The 19,362-nt window shown below is 52.0% G+C and overlaps 3 protein-coding genes across 3 annotated transcripts in view; 2 read left to right on the forward strand and 1 right to left on the reverse strand.

The window, feature by feature from the left end:
* The window catches only part of atp8b5b (ATPase phospholipid transporting 8B5b), a 14,161-nt gene extending 9,802 nt beyond the window's left edge, over positions 1-4,359 (forward strand). The window contains 11 exon segments of the mRNA XM_062484807.1: positions 39-132; positions 250-390; positions 842-1,025; positions 1,126-1,193; positions 1,195-1,350; positions 1,616-1,699; positions 1,944-2,145; positions 2,148-2,188; positions 2,532-2,670; positions 2,810-2,940; positions 3,400-4,359. Of these exon segments, the coding sequence (XP_062340791.1) occupies positions 39-132; positions 250-390; positions 842-1,025; positions 1,126-1,193; positions 1,195-1,350; positions 1,616-1,699; positions 1,944-2,145; positions 2,148-2,188; positions 2,532-2,670; positions 2,810-2,940; positions 3,400-3,669 (1,510 nt within the window). The 3' untranslated portion in view covers positions 3,670-4,359.
* Positions 4,360-4,501: 142 nt separating this feature from the next.
* Positions 4,502-14,996, forward strand: LOC134039057 (AP-4 complex accessory subunit RUSC2). The gene is made up of 10 exons (XM_062484808.1): positions 4,502-4,595; positions 7,127-8,547; positions 8,682-9,030; positions 9,163-10,152; positions 11,696-11,772; positions 12,025-12,199; positions 12,456-12,561; positions 12,799-12,845; positions 12,950-13,679; positions 13,758-14,996. Exons 2-10 carry the CDS (start codon positions 7,168-7,170, stop codon positions 13,945-13,947), a joined length of 4,044 nt encoding a protein of 1,347 aa, XP_062340792.1. The 5' UTR covers positions 4,502-4,595; positions 7,127-7,167; the 3' UTR covers positions 13,948-14,996.
* Positions 14,997-15,133: 137 nt separating this feature from the next.
* cimip2b (ciliary microtubule inner protein 2B) lies at positions 15,134-18,177 on the reverse strand. The gene is made up of 6 exons (XM_062484581.1): positions 18,028-18,177; positions 17,350-17,573; positions 17,098-17,252; positions 16,623-16,746; positions 16,292-16,504; positions 15,134-15,474 (listed from the first exon to the last, which is right to left on the reverse strand). The coding sequence occupies exons 1-6, from the start codon at positions 18,090-18,092 to the stop codon at positions 15,404-15,406; spliced, it is 852 nt and encodes a 283-aa protein (XP_062340565.1). The 5' UTR covers positions 18,093-18,177; the 3' UTR covers positions 15,134-15,403.
* Between the last annotated feature and the right edge of the window lie 1,185 nt (positions 18,178-19,362).

Here is a 19,362-nt window from a genome sequence, read left to right on the forward strand (position 1 = left end):
TGTCTGTTGGAAGTGGCGTCACCTTTCCTGGTCTTGAGCGCAGAGACGGCGGAGAACATCGGGTACTCCTGCAACATGCTGAGGGAGGAGATGAAGGAGGTGTTCGTGGTCGCGGCCAACACGGCCGAGGAAGTCAAGCAGGAGCTGCAGTGAGTGGATACGTCCTCACCACACACACACACACACACACACCACACGGAGACACACACACACAGTCACACACCCCTGCCCCTCATGGAGCGCCCGTAGGAGGATGTTGTCCAGAGGGGCCGGAGGAGCCCGGCATCAGCACAGGACGGGCGGGGGCTGTTTGGTGTTCAGAAGAGGACCACGGTGGAGGACGACAAGGTGGATGGAGATTACGGCCTGGTGATCAACGGACACAGTCTGGTGAGAGGGTGCTCACCGTCGACTCCCTCAGAAGGAGTTGTTTTCATCTGTTTTGATCTGAATTTGGTTTCATCTTGAAAACCAATGTGAGAAGAAGGATCAACACCCTTTTATATCTCTCATCTGCTCTTCCTTTCCTTGATTTTACTTTCTTTTCTATTATCCTCCGCTCCCCCCCCCTCCTCTCCTCATCCTCTCCTTATCCTCCCCTCCCCTCCCCTCTCCCTCCCCTCCCTCCCCTCCCTCTCCTCTCCCTCTCCCCTCCCCTCCCTCCCCTCCCCCCCTCCCCCCTCCTCCTCCCTCTCCCTCCCCTCCCCCCCCTCCCCCTCCCCTCCCCCCCCCCCCCCCCTCCCCCCCCCTCCCCTCCCCTCTCTCTCCTCTCCTCTCCTCCCCTCCTCTCCTCTCCTCTCCTCCTCCCCTCCCCTCCCCTCCCCTCCCCTCCCCTGCTCAGGCCTATGCCCTGGAGAAGAGCCTGCAGATGGAGCTCCTGAGGACAGCCTGCATGTGTCAGGCGGTGATCTGCTGCCGGGTGACCCCTCTGCAGAAGGCCCAGGTGGTGGAGCTGGTGAAGAAGTACAAGCAGGCCATCACCCTCGCCATCGGAGACGGGGCCAACGACGTCAGCATGATCAAAGGTAGCCGGGGGAAACTGCTCCGCGTGTCACCAGCGGGCAGGCACACACACACACACACCCACACACACACACACAGTCCCTCACACTGTTTCCCTTCCAGCCGCCCACATCGGCGTGGGCATCAGCGGGCAGGAGGGCATGCAGGCGGTGCTGTCCAGCGACTTCTCCTTTCGCCCAGTTCCGCTACCTGCAGCGCCTCCTGCTGGTGCACGGGCGCTGGTCCTACCTGCGCATGTGCAAGTTCCTCAGCTACTTCTTCTACAAGAACTTCACCTTCACCTTCGTCCACTTCTGGTACGGCTTCTTCTGCGGCTTCTCGGCCCAGGTGAGACATGGGAGGGAGGGGAGGGGAGTTGAGGGGAGTTGAGGGGAGGGGAGGGAGGGAGGGAGGGAGGGAGGGAGGGAGGGAGGGAGGGAGGGAGGGAGGGAGGGAGGGAGGGAGGGAGGGAGGGAGGGAGGGAGGGGGGGAGGGAGGACTGGTTAACATGGATTTGGAAATAGGAGTTGGTGTGTATTGTAGGATGACAAATAAAAAAGGGAGTCCCTGTGGGTTAACACCCCCTCTTCTTCGATCTTGTCTTCCAATGCAGACCGTATATGATGAATGGTTCATCACCCTGTATAACCTGGCGTACACAGCCCTGCCTGTCCTGGGACTGAGCCTGTTTGACCAGGTAACCATACACACACCTAACCCTGATCCTGCAGGAACGTCTGTTTGACTGTCTGTCTGTCTGTCTGGCTGTCTCTCTGTCTGCCTGTCTGCCTGTCTATCTGTCTGTCTGTCTCTCTGTCTCTCTGTCTGTCTGCCTGTCTGCCTGTCTGCCTGTCTGTCTGTCTGTCTCTCTCTCTGTCTGTCTCTCCTCGGTCCGTCCGTCCTTTCACCCGTCTCTCTCTCTCTCTCTTTGTCCTCTCCAGGATGTGAACGACCGCTGGAGTATGCAGTACCCCCAGCTCTACTCCCCCGGCCAGCTCAACCAGTACTTCAGCAAGAAGGCCTTCGTCCGCTGCGTGGCTCACAGCTGCTACAGCTCCATGGTGCTCTTCTTCATCCCCTACGCCGCCATGTACGACACGGTCCGAGACGACGGCAAGGACATCGTGGACTACCAGTCCTTCGCCTGCTGGCTCAGACCTGCCTGCTCATGGCCGTCAACTTCCAGGTGAGGGGGGGGCCGGGACCACGGCGCCTGGGTCCGAGCTTCTGATGGGTGCGGAGGTGGACACATTGTGTAGACAGAGAACACAAACTGTGTGTCCCCTCCCTGCACACACAAACAGACTACCCCAGTGACTAAGATAGCTGTGTGTGTGTGTGTTGGGGAGTCAGATGGCTGAGCGGTTAGGGAATCGCGATATTAATCAGAAGGTTGCCAGTTCGATTCCCGGCTGTGAAAATTTAAGTTGTGTCCTTGGGCAAGGCACTTCACCCTATTTGCCTCGGGGGAATGTCCCTGGCTCTGGATAAGAGTGTCTGCTAAATGACTAAATGTAAATGTGTTGAAGGTCTGTCTTGATATCCACTACTGGACGGCTGGGAACCAGTTCTTCGTGTGGGGCAGTCTGTCTGTGTATTTTGCCGTCACCTTCACCATGTACAGCAACGGCATGTTCCTCATCTTCACGTCCTCCTTCCCCTTCATCGGTGAGTCCTGCCCCCCCCCTTCTCTCCCCCCGCCCCCCCTTCCCTCCCCCCGCCCCCCCTTCCTCCCCCCCGCCCCCCCTTCGCCCTTCTCGGGTGTCTAAGTGTGTAACTGTAAGTTGGTGGTGTCTTCGTCCTCCAGGCACGGCCAGGAACTCCCTCAACCAGCCCAACGTGTGGTTCACCATCTTCCTCACCTCCATCCTGTGTGTCCTTCCTGTCGTGGCGTACCGCTTCCTGCTTCTCCAGCTGTGGCCCACCGTCAACGAGAAGGTGAGAGCCCAGACGTCCACGCGGTCACCCAGCCCCCCCCCCCCCGTGTCCGCAGGTGTTTAGTGAAGGGGTGTGATTGGGAGTCAGGCTCGCCATCAACACTTAGCCACCGTTTTTGCTATTTCTGTCGGGCACTCTCGTGGTCGCAGCTTGTGTTTGGGTCTGTTGCAGGCCTTGTGGGAATTGCTGTTAAAGCGGATTATCTGCTCTGCTGAAAGAGCATTCACTTGAAGCTGTTGTCTCCAACCAAAACCTTTTAATTTATCTTTTTTCGCCAGTTTATTCCTTACTTGCCTTTCTGGTATTTCCTTTAGGGATTCATGGCGTGAATTAAATTGGAAGTGGATATTAATGAAAAATATATATTAAGAAAAATATATTATACAACAAACTGTTTTTTTTGTGTTACTCTCCTCCTCTCCCATCCCCCCCTCTCCTCACCCCTCGCCCCACCCCCAGGTGAGGTACAAGGTGAGGCAGGCCAAGGCGATGCCGGCTCCTCCCCCTCGCCGCATCCCCACCCGACGCATCAGCACCCGTCGCTCTGGTTACGCCTTCTCACACGCTAAGGGCTACGGTGACCTGGTGACCTCCGGACGCTTCCTGCTGCGGAGGCCTCAGAAGAGCCGGCCAGCGCTGTTCACCCAGACAGACTCCCCGCTGTACCAGAACCAGCCTCAGCTGTACCGGACCATCACCGAGGAGCCCGAGGAGCCACAGAGCCCCTAGTGGCCGGGAGGGGAACAACGAGGTGGACACGACACCTCCTCACCTGGACCAACAGTTCTGTTGAGAAACACTTGAAACAGAGTTGGGTTCCTGGTGATGCCATGAGATTCTATGCCTGTGTTCTAACGCAGGATGCCCAGACACATCTGAGATGAATGCTTGATAGCAGTTTTATCCTGCTGAATGGATGTTTAGGTATTAGCAACTGTGAAAACGATGAGCTGTGACCGTTTCAGTCAAGGAATTGTTAAACATCACAATGATTTGATTTGTTGATTTATATTATGGGTTTTTACGAATGCTATCGTAATGTTAGGATTTGCTAATTGGGAAGGACACAACCGCTTTGAAGGGATGTTTAGTAATCTTATTACTTACTATCAATCATTTGTAGCTCGAATAATTTGCTTCTTCCGCTGATGTGTGTTGTGTCTGTTCGGTTCTCAGGGTGGAATTATTTGTCAGGAAATGTGTCTAGTTTATCAATAATTTTACACTTGATTTGCACTAATCCGTTTACATCATTATTTGTATTGCTAGATTTTTCGCTAGTTTCAAATTATTCATAATTACTGTCATTGCGTGTGTAATTGTATTGTTTTATTTTGTTTTGATCAGACGCAAATTAATTGTAGGCTATGTACTGTTTTGAGGATGAACTACCTAAATAAACATTTCTTATTTTTTGTATCCTTAGTGTTGTTGTTTTTTCATCAAACCATATCAAATTCTTGCACTCTATCCGTCTCGAGATTAGTTGATTTGTTGTTGTGAAAGGGTCGAACGACAGTCTTTGCGCTCAGAACGTTGATTGGGTGGAAGCGTCGTGACGCAGCTCTAACCGCTGAGTTCTCCGGTTTCTGTTTTAACCGGGCTGTTAAAGCGCGGCGCATGGAACGTCGGGGGAGAGGAACCGTCCGATGAAGGTATGATATTTCCGTTACAAACATATTGAACCCAATATAAGCTTTTAAATTGCGAATGTCAAAGAGTGTGACCTCTGAGTAGTTTGTATTTATTTGGCGTCAAACAGCAGGATAGCTCTCCCCGCAGGCTAATGCATTTTTTATTCGGCATCCTGATGTTTATCATTAGAGATTTACCTTTTCGTTTGGAGAAAAGCGCAAGAGAGGTGAAGATAAAATGCAGTGTCACTACTGTTAACCTTGGATAAACTTGTATTAAGATTCAACCAACCAACCCACTATGTAGGTTGCAGGACCCTCAGAAAAGGGCTGTGCGTATTTGGTTTCCCGCAAATGTCTCTGTTGGTCTGCTGTTTTCAGAGTATGACTATTATTGTTCTTATGAAATTGCAGTTATTTTTCAACGTTTCACAATTGTGTGTCTGCGTGCATGCGCGCACACGGGTCAGCATCCTTTTCTAATCTTTTGGGAATAGTGAGGCTACTATTACAGATATCTTGTGCAACTCCAAATGTCGTTATGTCTTTGGCAAAGGCCTTCTCATGATATCAAATTTTCTTTGGATCTCAACCTCAAACTGACCTTCTTTCATAACAAGAAGTTTCCTTACGAATAAAACGTCAGGCTTAGCGAGTCTGGGACACAAAATGACAATCTTCAGTCTAGCTATCCTATTCATTACAGAGAGAAACATCCACGAAAACAAATAACTTCCCTTAACATCCCTTAAAGGTTAACTTTGTATTCCAGTTGTCTGTTTCTTGTACAGCTACGACTGTGTTTCCAGGGCAGGCCGGCAGTCACTGTACAACAACAGCGGGTCTCATCTGAGAGAGACTCATCGATCTGACAGACATGAGAAGGGCAGTAGCTAAGGGGATCACATGAGACAGGCCTTGGTCCTCTCCTGGTCCTGGTTGCTGTGTGTGTGTGTGTGTGTGCGCGCAGAGCAGGACTGCGATGGATGCAGGAGGTAAATCAAGTATGCAGTGCAGTGGTTAGTCATCCAGCGCGGCACCCTGTCATGCTGGCCCACTTTCCACGGAAGTGGGCCCCTGGTGTAAACCTCAGCTGTCTTATTCAACAGCCTACCGGCTCGGAGGAGTTGAGCCCTGGTTGAAAATAAGGAGCTGTTTTCCAAGTATTCCGCGTCAACCAAGTGTGACATGAAAGTGTTCGAGTGTTCGGATATTGAGGGTAAATACTGACCAACTGCCAGACAATCTTCAGTGATTCAGGTTGTGGTACTGTACGTGACCAAAGGAATTCATAGCATCGGTGTTGGAAGTGCTTTAGCAGATTTTACAGTTCCTTGACAGGTGCATGTTGTTACCATGGTAAAGAGATAGTTGGATTTGAAAATACAGACAGTTCCTCTCACATAGATTACAGTTATTTATCTAACCTTTCCCTGCTCTCTTGCAGCAGATGCTATTGAGATTATTTACAGATTATGGACAGATGGAGCTGTTTTGAGGGGTGTGAACTGTGTGTTTGTGTATCTGTGACTGTGTGTGTATGTGTGGTGATGGTTGACCCACTCCCCCAACACAAGTCAAACCATCCAACCAAAACAATGCACTGAACATTTGCTTTTATAAACTTGCAGTACTTGTGGTAGTGTGTCCTTAACATGGAAATACTCAGTGCTGGGTTGAGGTTTATTTATAAGTGGTTTTACATACTGAAACGAGTCATGGTGGAGTCTTGCTCTGAGGCAGGCTGCCTTAGAGCAACAATAACAATATTATCCTTAAGCCTTAAGCCCTGTCCCCATCCCCCAATAACATGAAGGCACACACACACACACACACACACACACACACACACCCACCAAGCTCCCCAGGAGATGAGTGGAGTTGATGCGCAAAAATCGCCCGTCCTCTCCAAATCTCCTGGAACAAATCTGTGCTCACAGACAACCAGAGAAGCAGGAGGACTGTAAACAGGAAGGCGGCCAGATGAGGCCCTCGACTAGACTGTCAAATGTGGTGGAAAAGTATTTTGGCACTGACGTTTTAGAGGGTCTGCATGAACCACCGTCCTCAGTACGCATAATAGGGTGCAGTTCCTAGCCCTGTATCTCTGCAGTCTCGCTGGCCTAGTTGGAGTCTGACTAGCTGTGGCAGGCTGCTGGGGGGGGGGGGGGGGGAGGGGGGGGGGCTGTAGGGGGAAGAGGACGGGTGAGTGAATCATGGCGCTGTGGTCCTGCAGAGGGCTGGAGGCTGAAACAGCAGAGGTCTGACTGCAGGAATGGGGTTAGCGTGACACGAGAGGAAACATAACGCTGTCTGGCTGAGGACGCTCTCTGATTGTCCTTTTTAATGTGTGGATCCACTGTGAAACTATTCGATTCATTTAAAATGTAATTTAATCATTTTTATCATAATTCTATCTTGATTCTGTTCGGGTAATTGTTTTTTTAGTTTATATTATGCTCAAATTGTTCTATTCTATTCTATACCATCCCTTTTCTATTCTATTCATGTTGCAATATCCCACTGTATGCTCTCTCACCCATTCGTTCCAGATGTTTCTATGGCCCCTGGCTCCGCCTCCTGAACCGAGACAATGAACAGGGCCTCCAGCCTATCAGGCGAGACGCTGATAGCGTGTCACTTCCCACTGGTGCAGCTCCCTCCCTGGCAGCTTCCTGTCCAGGCTCTGTGCGGCTCCTCCAAGCGCCGGCTGTGTCCCACCGGCCTGACCCGCGCCGCCTCTCTCCCCGAGCGGGACTACCACCAAAGGGAGGGCGCCCCGCACGGCACCCTGCGGCACACCTCCAGCACCTGCTGCAGCCTGCAGGAGGACGGCGGCGAGGACGGCGAGGAGGACGAGGGCAGCGACAGCAGCAGCGCCCGCTGCGACTCCGCCTCCTCGCCAGACGAGGCTCCGCCCTCCGCCGGCTGCCTGAGGAAGTCGAGGAACTCCTTCCTGCCCAGCGCGGAGGTGGACGAGGAGGACGAGGAGGATGAAGACAGCGACGGAGACAACCTGCACAGGTACCGGGAGGACTCTTCCTTTGTGCTCCACGGGAACTCCAACTGGGCCTCGAGCAACGCGGCAAGGCCCACCTCAGAACCGACTCAGTCCGGTGTCCGACGGAACAGCGCCCCTAGTACGGGGTGTGACCACGAGGGGGCGCCGTGCCCGCCGCGGCACGACAGCGGAGCCGATGCCATGTCGATGGACTGTGAATGCGAAGGTCAGGGCTGTGTCCGGGGCGGAGACGAGAGCGGCGAAGACAACACGCTGCGGTACGACGACGTAGCCTGCCGCCTCAGCTGTGACCAGACATCCAGCTTCCCCGGAACCTTCTCCGACGGACATCCGGACGACGCCAGCGACTCCTCCTGCGACAGCTCCGACGGCGTCCTCGTCAACTTCAGCACCATCTACAAGAGGAGCAACAACCCGGACCCTTCGCAGCACCTGTGCAGCCCCACGCCGCGACGGGCCTCCACACCAGCAGAGGGCTCCATCGTCCTCAACCTGGAGCCCTTCCCCGCCGGGTCTCACTACAGCCCCAGCCAGGGGGACGAGACCAGCTTCTCTCCCCAGGACGCGGTGCCCTCGGCCCCCGGCTGGTCTCCACAGGCGCTGGACTCCAACTGTAACCTGTTCCACCAGGGCCCCCAGTCTCCCCGGGCCCCTCAGTCCCAGGGCCTGTCCTCCCTGGAGGTCTCCGACCTCTCCGCCCGTCTCCAGACCCAGGCCGGCCTGTCCACGGGGCCCACCCAGAAATACTACAAGCTGGTGACCTGCGACCTGTCCTCCCAGTCCTCCCCCAGCCCGGCCTGGTCCAGCCGGGCCAGCTGCTCTCCAGGGGAGACCCCCAACAGAGCCAGCCCCGGACGGCCGGACGAGTACTTCCTCTTCAGCAAGACCCAGGGAGCGCAGGCGCCGGGGGGGCGACAAGTCCGGCCTGAGTCACTGAGGGATCTGATTCCAGTGGGTTTCGACTCATTCTTCTCAATTTTAAGAACATGATTCCTTTGGGGTTTTCTACCGTTGAGCATGATTAGACAATCCCATTCTTTATCTAGATGAGAACTGTATCTGATCTGATTGTGAACTCACCGCAGGTGGTTCGTGTTCCTCGTGCCCAGCAGGAGAAGGAGCCACAGAAGGAGAGAAGGAAGTCCACACCGGTCCCGAACGGCAACGACTTCGACCAACCCCTGTGTGGAGGCTGGGACGCGGGGCACGTGGCCTCCTTCGCCGAGATGATCCACGCTTGGAGCCTGTGCTCCAGCCACTCCCAGGCCTCCAAGGACCTGTGCCCCATCCAGGAGGCAGTTCCCCTGGGCCCCAGCCAAGCAGCTCTCCCTCCCAGCCGGAGCCCCAGCCAAGGAAGCAGCACTGTGACCACCCACCCATCTGTTCTGCTGGAACTGGGCCAGGGAGAATGCGAGGCTGAAGCCCAGCTGGAGGGTAGGACAAGCTGGAAAAACATTTACTTATTTTGTTAACCGATTATCACACCAGCTAGGGTTGTTGTTGTCTCAGGCTGAAACTAAACTCTTGATTATACTCCCCTCCCTCCCTCCTTCTCCCCCCGCTCAGGGGCCTGTTCCAGGGACTCCCCTGTGGTGCGCTACAGTAAGGCCCAGAGGCCCACCTCTCTGCCCGTCCAGCCCTTCGTACTGCTCACCCCCCCAGGGACGCTCCAGCCCCTGGGCTCCCTGCTGGACCACTACATCAGCCACAAGCACGCCAAACCTGGCGATGACCAGCCCGCCGGCGCCCAGCCTGGCTCCAAGGGCAAGGGCACCCGCCTGCTGACCCACCTGAGGCCCTCTCCCCTGGGGAGCCTCGGCCCCATCCTCCTGGAGGCCCTGTCCAGCTCTGACACCTGCTCCACCTGCACGCCCAGCCCAGATCGTCTCCTCTCCAGAACCAGCTGGGCTCCCGGCCGCACAGGCCTGGGCCAGACCCACACTAGTCCAAACAGACAGCACAGCAGCCCCAGCTCAGGTGTGACCCACTCCAGCGCCTGTTACACTCAAACAGCCCAAACTCACACGGGCTCTATCCCAGCCCGCCCTTATCGTAGTAACATCCAGTCGTCCAACACCCTCCTAAACCTGACCCAGCCCAGCCCAGGCAGGATCCTGAACGTCCCTGTCGTACCCCAGCCCAGCCCAGACAAGATCTTTAACATCCCTCTGCAAACCCAGCCCAGCCCAGGCAATGCTCAGATCTGCTACAACCTCGTCCACCTCTCTCCCGTCCAGACTCACACAGGTCCGCCCGTGTCCTCCTCTCGCCCCCCAGCCGTTGTAGAAGCTCCCCCTCCAGCTCCCACAGACCCAACTTCCTCTTTCCACAGCCTGGCCACGGCCTCACCCTCCAGGGCCCCTCTGGCCTCCCTCGGCTCCCTGCTCTCCCTGGCCGGCTCTGGGCTGCCTCGCCTGGAGCCGGCCTGTCCTGGAGGTCAGGAAACAGGCCGGACTGGAGACTCCTTCACCATGAGCGACCGTCCACCCGTGGAGTTCAGCCTGTCGCCGGAGACCTCGTACGAATCCCTGTCCATCAGTCATCTGCAGAGGAGAGGTGAGGGGGAGGTGAGGGGGGAGGTGAGGGGGAGGTGAGGGGGAGGTGAGGTGAGGAGGGAGGTGAGGGGGGAGGTGAGGTGAGGGGGGAGGTAAGGGGGGAGGTGAGGTGAGGGGGAGGTGAAGGGGAGGTGAGGGGGAGGTGAGGTGAGGGGGGAGGTGAGGTGAGGGGGGAGGTAAGGGGGGAGGTGAGGTGAGGGGGAGGTGAGGGGGAGGTGAGGGGGAGGTGAGGTGAGGAGGGAGGTGAGGGGGGAGGTGAGGTGAAGGGGGAGGTGAGGGGGGAGGTGAGGGGGAGGTGCGGAGGGAGGTGAGGTGAGGTGAGGGGGAGGTGAGGTGAGGAGGGAGGTGAGGTGAGGTGAGGGGGAGGTGAGGTGAGGAGGGAGGTGAGGGGGGAGGTGAGGGGGAGGTGCGGAGGGAGGTGAGGTGAGGGGGAGGTGAGGTGAGGAGGGAGGTGAGGTGAGGAGGGAGGTGAGGTGAGGGGGAGGTGAGGTGAGGGGGAGGTGAGGTGAGGGGGAGGTGAGGCGTGAGGTGAGGTGAGGTGAGGGGGAGGTGAGGGGGGAGGTGAGGGGGGAGGTGAAGGGGGAGGTGAGGGTGAGGTGAGGGGGGAGGTGCGGAGGGAGGTGAGGTGAGGAGGGAGGTGAGGGGGAGGTGAGGTGTTTGTTTTATTGCCGTTGGTGTGTGAAGGTAGGGCAGCTGAAGATGGAGTGTTGTTGGCTGAAAACCATCCTAAACGATCCAAGATAGACGATGCAATTAGTCTTCCCAACAACAGCCATTAAGATTCCTGTGCTGTGCCTTGGTGGAGAGAGAGAGAGAGAGAGAGAGAGAGAGAGAGAGAGAGAGAGAGAGAGAGAGAGAGAGAGAGAGAGGGAGAGGGAGAGGGAGAGGGAGAGGGAGAGGGAGAGGGAGAGGGAGAGGGAGAGGGAGAGGGAGAGGGAGAGGGAGAGGGAGCAGATAGAGCTGGCTGTAGCAGTGCCTTCAAAAACCCTTTCTCTTCAAACATGACCTATTTATATCTCTCCCTGCACGGGATTGGCTGAGGCATCCGCTCCGTAGCCTATGGGAGCGAGCCTCCGAGCTCCAGTGAGAGTGTGTATCGGCATGTTGCAGGGACACACACACACACAAACACACACTACTTCGCTGTTCATGTGTGTTACGGCACACATGACACATGTTGTTTTCAGCGTTACGAATCACTGTGATGGATACAAAAATATAGAGATATAAATAGTTCATTTCATCTTGGTGGGGAAGCATGAGATGGCAGACAGTATTCAGAGTCATAGACAGTGATAGATATAATTCTCCATTGCACGCAACGGACAACTCAGCATTTCAAAGCTCCTTTCCTCATTTACATAACGTTCTAATTAATCATGAACACATGTCAGATCAGTCCCATATATCCCCTAAGTCTCCCTTTGAACACTACGAGTGCTGTTTTTTCTTATCTGTCTCACAGGGGATTTAGTCATAGATGTGAGCGTGAAGAAAACCAACCGGTGACACCCCTGCTTTTGATTTCCTTCTCGTCATTCCAGGTCTGTTGAAAGCGGTGAGCCTGGCAGTGGATTTGATCATGGCTCATTTTGGCACCAGTCGAGACCCTGAGGAAAAGGTAGATTCTGAATGAACGACAACTTGAGTCACTCACAGAGGCTCCGGGCTCCAAGCAGTGGTGGAATGTAACTCTTTGATCACTCAGATTACATAAAGATGCTTAGCGATCAATGAATAATCATAGAGAATTGTGAAATCATAATATTTATTTTTTTCATGACTGGGGATGTTTACTGTTTGTGATGTGGTAACATGCTGGTTCTGGAGTCGTCATGGGAACATCGTGGCTTCTTCTTCTTCTCTCAAACAGATGAGACTAGGCAACAGCTCCAGGAGTTCCACCATCGGAGGTCTGGTTCTGGAACATCTGTGTCCCACCATCCATAACATTCTCCTGGATGGCCTTAGGGATCATAAACTGGACCTGATCATTGGCCAGCTCCCCAACCACTCCTGGAGCATGGTGGAAGCTTTCACACAAGCAGGTAGCTATGGTGATCATTTCAGTTTCATCATACATTAAAAAATACTTTATCCTTCCCCAAAGCGAAATCAAACGTTCACAGAAATCGTCGACACGGACACAGCAAGCCTTACAGTAACCAAGGTTGATTTAGGTGGACGTTTGTGTCTTGTGCTGTCGGTGGTTCTGTAGTTCTCAAGTTGTGATTGGCTGACAGGGCTGTGTACATGGGAGTTGTAGTCCTTTCGTGGTAACCCAACGCCCCCTTCCTGTTTCAGGCCCATCCACCCGTGTGCTCCACAGCCTGGTCACCAAGGTCCAACAGTGCCCCCTCCTCACCAGCCACTGCATGAGACTCAGGGCCTTCATCATGGGCCTGCTCAAGTAAGCTCTTTTCTATGTATCTGAGAAGTGCAACTTCTGGTTTAAAGGTACAATAGGTCAATAAAAAATAAATTAAAAAAAACCCTGCCCCCCCCAAAAAAAATGAAAGCGTGGAAGTTTAGACAAGAATTTGAGACATTGTTTCATGTGTTGTAATTTATTTAAAATCACCTACTGCAGCTTTAAGAAACTACACTTACTTTGGAATGGGTGATGACACATTTTTGTCACTTTCAGCTTGAGGTCCTTAGAATTCTGGCTGAGTCACCTCCACAGCCAAAAAGGTACACGATCCAATTCCGTTATTCTCACAAATATGATTAATCTTGACGAGAAAAGTAACTTACCTGCCTTGTTCCTCCTCACCCCCCCCCCCCCCTCTCCCCAGACTTGGTCATGTCTCACTACCATCCCTGGGGTTTCCTATCCATGTCCCAGGGGCACTGCCGGCCCCTCTTCCAGGAACTTCTCCTCCTGGTACAACCCCTCTCCATGCTGCCCTTCGACCTCAACCTCCTTCTGGAACCCCGCCTCCAGCAGAGCGGACAGCTGTGCTGCGAGGGGCAGTGTCTCCCTCCTCCTCCATGCTCCACCTTCCTCCTGTCCAGCTGGCCTCTCCTGAGAGCCGACATCCAGGAAGTGGCCCCCGCCTCCGGCCAGGGACCCAGAGACGGCAGCCAGGACGAACAGGACCCCCCTCGGCCCGGACCGCCCCTCCACGGTTGGTCCCAGGGGGGGAGGCGAGAGGTCGACCAGCAGGAGAGAAGAGAGAGGCCTCTGGATGAGTCCGACAGGGGCCTGTGGTTGGCCCCCAGCCCGGGGTGGTGGCAGAGACAGCCTGCTCACGTGGAGGGGGTGGTGGGGGGGGAGGACTGCAGTCGGAACAACGTGAACAACCCTTCTGCGGCGCAGGGTGGAGTGGGGAAGAGAGGAGAGGAGAAGCTGCTTCGAAGGAGGGGCGAGGGAGAGAGGGAGACCTCCAGGGCCAGGGCTGACCCTGCGGGTGAGAGTCTGCCTGAGGGTGGGCTGAGGTGGGCCAAGCTGTTTGGATCGAGGGTGGACTCCTCCACCAGGACACAGAGCGCGTCTCCAAGCTCCAGCAGGACTCCCGCTAGAAGGTAAGACTGTGAGCAGCACCTGGGTGTGGGTGTTCTGTTCCCATGACGATGTGCTCACCTGTTCTTTTGGCGTTGCAGGCGACCTTCTCACTGGCTGCAGCTGGACAGGTCTCAGCTGGGCCTGCTGGCCCAGTCAGTTTGGACAGGGAAACGTCCTGGACCAGGACCAGGGCCGGAAAGAGCACCAGGGCCAAGAACAAAACCAGGACTAAGACCAGGGCTAGGACCAGGGCCTCACACCATCCTCCAGGGCCATCCTCTCACATAGACACGGCGTCACTAGGATCACACCGAGCCTTCCAACAAAACAAAGAGCCACACACTCTTACCAAAAATCTAGAACACAGCATGGCATGTTGTGATGTCATCACAAGAAACACCTATTGTTTTTAACAAACAGGAAGAGAGTGAGACCTGATGATACTAGTGTTCTGAGCATGGCTGATGGTGTTTGCTAGATCTTTTGTACTGTACGCATTAACACCTTGTGGACTAACCACATCCCTATGATTCCTGTATTTGGAAGTGCTTACGTTTCTATAACATAGTCTATAATGTGATGGGACTTCGGACTCTGTTTCTGAAAGATACTCCCCGTGCACCTTGAAATCATCCTGTGAGATTCTGCTGAGAATATACTGATGTCATGGGCTTGCCTTAGACAACTGAGAGAGACCTATGCCCTTCAGAAATAACCCAGATCCTTGTCCAGAGATGCATGCGGTGTCCTCTTGTCTTCGTATGAGTACACACCACTCCAAAGATAATCAATCAATCAAACTGCTAGATGACTAAAGTTTGATGGATTGATTGTCTGTGATTGTTGTGCATTCACAGACACCCTCCAGACCCAAAAACCTCCAGGTCTGCTCCTGGTCCGCAGGGAATGACAGCTACACAGGCAGGATGTATTTCCTGATGCCAAACACGGCATGCACAAGCCTACCACAGTGGTTGATCCTATGTTAGGATGCTGCCTTAGAGAAACACCCAGACAAATCCAATTACACGTTGCATGGTTCTTTTTTTTTTTTCTTGTTCTTTTTTTCGTGTGCTATGTGAAGATAAAACGCTGGTAAAATAAGGTGCTACTTTACTCATGTGTTGTGTGGTTATATCTTCGTCATCTCCCTACCCCAATGGTGTTTTTGTATGACAGAAATGTTTTGTACATATTTAGGTTACTGTATGTACATCTAGATTTGTGAAATGGTTGGATGAATAGTGCTTCGATTGGAGCTACTTTGCACAAAAAGTACATGAAAATGTACTCTTGCAGGTTGATTTTGAGCTAAAGAATAGACAACCAGCAAAGTGTGTCTCTCCAGTTGTCTGAGGGTAAAGAGTTAGTTTGACAGTATCTGTAATAATGTGACGTTTGTGAGTTAATCATCCCTCACTTTAGTATCCTACACCCACAACCTTTGAATGAGGTCCTTCTAATATACTAGGTGCTCCGTGACAATCAACATTTGCAAATAAAGACTAACTTAAAGAACGGTTTCATTTGTAGTCATGTTGTGTGTTCAATTTCACCCCACATTTCCCTTCACTTGCTGAATACAGTTTGACCCGATGCAGTGGCATCTAACTGGCTTGAGAACCATTCAAAAAATACAAGACCTGTACATTTCCTGAGTAGGACTAACACTTTCATGCTCTGTATATCCTTTTATTGATCCATTTTATGGCTGTGGACTCCATCACCAGGCCTCCGTCTTTCTCTATGAGCCCCTGATGCCCAGTGCATTGTGGGTAAGCTGTCCAAAGGTTTGCCCATACCTGAACTTGTACCCTGTGGAGAAAAGGACCACACTTAAACTTAATTTATACTTCGGTCGCGGACACCTTTGAAATGGTCGCTGACGAAAAAAAAAAAGTGTCGCTCAGGCTGCTGCATTTATACTTCGGCAAACAGTCGCCTGTGCTCAAGGTTCGTGTGACGTAAACAGAATCATTTTACCGTTACATTCATTGCTATGGTTACATTGTTAACGCTTTGTAGCCATGGTGATCAATCGGAGAAACTGACTATTTTAATTTTTCACTATGTGACGACATCAGCGCCAGTAGAAATTTCTCCTGGTAGGCGACACTTCTAAGCGACGGTTAAAAGTGTCGACCGAGACGTCATTTCTGTCGGCGACCTTTTCAAAAGTGTCTGCGACCTAAGTATAAATTGGGCTTTACCTTCCAGACTGACACAGAAACTTAACTGATGCTAATCTCATTTTACATTTAGTCATTTAGCAGACGCTCTTATCCAGAGCGACTTACAGTAAGTACAGGGACATTCTCCCGAGGCAAGTAGGGTGAAGTGCCTTGCCCAAGGACACAACGTCATTTGGCAGAGCCAGGAATCGAACCGGTAACCTTCAGATTACTAGCCCGACTCCCTAACCGCTCAGCCACCTGACTCTCAGAACACAGAGTCCAGTTAAGTCCTGAAGCCCTGTACTGTGCAGAAACCATCTGTGATCATCTCAGTGTTTTGTGGTCATGTCAGTGTTTTGTGGTCATCTCAGTGTTTTGTGGTAATGTCCGTGTTTTGTGGTAATCTGAGTGTTTCGTGGTAGTGTCAGTGTTTTGTGGTCGTGTCTGCAGGGACCCACCAGGAACGTGCCCGGTGTAGGAGGGCAGCAGGCCGTGCTTGGAGGAGTACACCGTGGGCAGAGACGGGAGGCTCCCGGGATCCTCCCCTCGCAAACGCACGGACGTGACATCACTCTTCATTTCCTTCCCAAACTGGATGAGAGCCTTGTTTGTTGTGATAGGGTATCCTGACCCAATCAGGAAGCGGGACTTGGGCACATACCCTGTGAAGCCTGCACACAGGACATAAGAGGAGCTATTTCAACTGAGTCACCCTGAGGCCCATGCAGAATGGGTGACTGTGTATGGACGTTGTAGACAGTACAGCCTAATGAGGATGATGTTCTGTACCGGAGATGAAGTACTTGTGTGGGCTGCTGTCATCCATGAAGTAGGGTGACCCCTTGGGTGTCCAGCAGTCTTCCCTGTAGGGGGCTGCCTCCTTCGAGATGGCTGTTAAAGGGGTTTCTAGATTCTGACATACACACACAAACACACACACACACACATACGTATATAGTATGTTTGTGGTGATCAAAGACAAGGACAGTTTTGATTCAATAAAGCCAAGCTGCTGACAGTAATTACGGTCCTGTTACAGTACACCTGTGCTTGGATAATGATTGTGAACCAGCAAAGGCTGTAATTGGTGTAAAAGGGAGGTGGCTCTGATTGTAGTGCTCCCCTGGCCTACCACGTCTGCCCCAGTTGAGTGCGTGATGGATACATTACACACAGCCGACATTGAATCTTCACCTTGCAATATTAATCAGGGATAACCATGATCTTTGTGTGTGTGCGTGTATTTGTGTGTGTGTGGGCTTACATTGTACCCAGAGGTAGAAGTTTTGTTGACAAGAAGGGGCTTGGCTGACTGCAGACGAGCCCTCCTATGCTGGTCTCTGTCGAACTCTGTCAGTGCCTCTCTACACGTCTCCGCGTACGTACGTGAGAAATAGTTCTGGCTTTTTGGTACAAAGCCTGTATTTTAAAAAAATACCACAAAAACACACTTCAAAACCGGTGTTCACCTTGAAACATATACGTGCGTGAGTGCGTGCGTGGGGATTAATCGCACCGGTGTATCCCGGAATCATCCTTTCCAGGTTCCTGCGTTCTCCATTTTGAGTCCTCCAGATCTCGTCGCGTGGACCCGTGTCTGTCTCCGTGGACGGGAAGCGGCCCGAATGGAGGACCAGGCGCCGCGAGCGCGCAACCTCCGGAGACGTCAGCAGCTTGGCGGTCAGCTGGCCATAGGTCTTCCCCAAATTGTACTTAAGCTGGGGACAGTAACCTGCATACCTGAGGGACACGTAAACCAGACACGATTCAGTTGGACGTGTAACAGAGGCTACTGAATCAAGCCATAAGGCGCAAAGATGTTGAACTGTCGCAATGTTTCATCAAAGGCTTTATGATTGTTTCTTTCCCCAGGAACGGTTGCCATTGGTGATCACTGTCACTAAATACTTTCGACCTCACCGCACTGACTGCTTGTTGTTGAACACGGCGTTTTTGTGAGCTCGCTTTGCTTCAGATACCGTTTTCATTTTGCCACTTAAGTTATAGTAAACAAATGAATAATCCACCAGCATTGAATTGTTTACTGATTGCGCGCAGAGTGTAGGCACATTTGAACTATCAACACAGCATGAGGGAATAAGGTTATGTATTTTTTGAGAACGTCTAAACCATGCGTGCATTATGTGCTTATTTCGTATGGTAAATGGTAAATGTATGGCTATGTTTTACCTACCCCGGGATGTACTGTGGATCAGGTGTCACCAGAACCTTGCTAAATTTAGGGGGAAATTCTTCCATATTGGCTGGACGCTAAACTGCACCGACGCTGGACACAAGTGCAAACCAAGAGACAGTGCAGTTGTGTTTGCAGGTGGTTGCTAGAGGTTGGGTTTGAGAGGAGATAAATGTCATCGTTCAGACTAAGGTCAAGGTTCTATTATTTCGTCACCGTGGGGCCATTATGAGGTAAAATGGGGTCAGCTGGGTCGTCACAAACAGTTAATCACTAAATTATTTTGTAGCCTCGCAGTAAAAAAAAAAAAAAAAAAACACAAATTGACTGAAAAATGATAGAAGTATTTACATTTAATGTCTGCATAACGTTTTTCTTAGTTGTTAGGCTTCTTAAAGTAGGCTAACCTAACATTTCTGTCCATGTTTTTAAATAGGGAGTCAGGTGGCTGAGCGGTTAGAGAATCGGGCTAATCGAGGTCGCTGGTTCGATTCCTGGCCATGCCACATGACGTTGTGTCCTTGGGCATGGCACTTCACCCTACTTGCCTCGGGGGAATGTCCCTGTACTTACTGTACGTCGCTCTGGATAAGAGCGTCTGCTAAATGACTAAATGTAAATGTAAATAGGATAAATACGCCCTCAACTAAATAAGAACAACTATAATTATTATTAACAGTAGCTGTGGTAGGATTGCTATTATTATTATAATTTATTTATGTACTTACTTACTTTTTATTATTATGAAGCGACTGGGAATAAACTTACTGCACTAACGTTTTTACAAGTTGTTGCCTACACTGACATCTAGTGAAAGTCCTCGAGCGTGGCAACTATTCCGCACTACAAAAATAATCATCCACCATTTGTCAACAAGCTGTCAACCTAGTTGCTATTACGATACATCGCTGAATGTAGTGCACAGCCTACAATATTCTGCTGACGTCCCTGGACCGTAAAGCATGCATCCATGGACTTATCAATAACAATATCAATACGTGACAGCTACATATTTGTCAGACAACTTCTTGTCTACGTGCAGACATTATGTTACTGCGGGTACACATGATAACGAACACCAAATCACAGAGCATTGTAAGTGACTGTTGGAATGTAAACGTCATCACCTATGGGTCTGCTTATGACTGAGTGAGACATACCATCACCATTCACCTGCCGTCAGGAATGTCGATTTTTATCAGCACACCGGAATTCTGTCTCATCTCACACATGCCATGTAGTCTTTAGACAGAGCTTTGTGCTAGAGAAGTCACAGACACAAGGGCTGTCGGTATGTCTAGGTTTGGTCTACCTTCTCACCCTTCAATCATCTTC

Source organism: Osmerus eperlanus, chromosome 18 (assembly GCF_963692335.1).
Source record: "Osmerus eperlanus chromosome 18, fOsmEpe2.1, whole genome shotgun sequence".
NCBI lineage: Eukaryota > Metazoa > Chordata > Actinopteri > Osmeriformes > Osmeridae > Osmerus > Osmerus eperlanus.

Excerpts from the sequence above, each read along its gene's own strand:
- LOC134039057 (XM_062484808.1), top strand. The coding sequence starts at position 7,168 with ATGAACAGGGCCTCCAGCCTATCAGGCGAGACGCTGATAGCGTGTCAC. Across the intron at positions 10,153-11,695 it reads CAGTCATCTGCAGAGGAGAG|GTCTGTTGAAAGCGGTGAGC; the intron begins GTGAGGGGGAGG and ends TCGTCATTCCAG. Across the intron at positions 12,846-12,949 it reads TCACCTCCACAGCCAAAAAG|ACTTGGTCATGTCTCACTAC; the intron begins GTACACGATCCA and ends CCCTCTCCCCAG.
- cimip2b (XM_062484581.1), bottom strand. The coding sequence starts at position 18,092 with ATGGAAGAATTTCCCCCTAAATTTAGCAAGGTTCTGGTGACACCTGAT. Across the intron at positions 17,253-17,349 it reads GATGATTCCGGGATACACCG|GCTTTGTACCAAAAAGCCAG; the intron begins GTGCGATTAATC and ends TTTAAAATACAG. Across the intron at positions 15,475-16,291 it reads CTACACCGGGCACGTTCCTG|GGTACAAGTTCAGGTATGGG; the intron begins GTGGGTCCCTGC and ends TTTTCTCCACAG.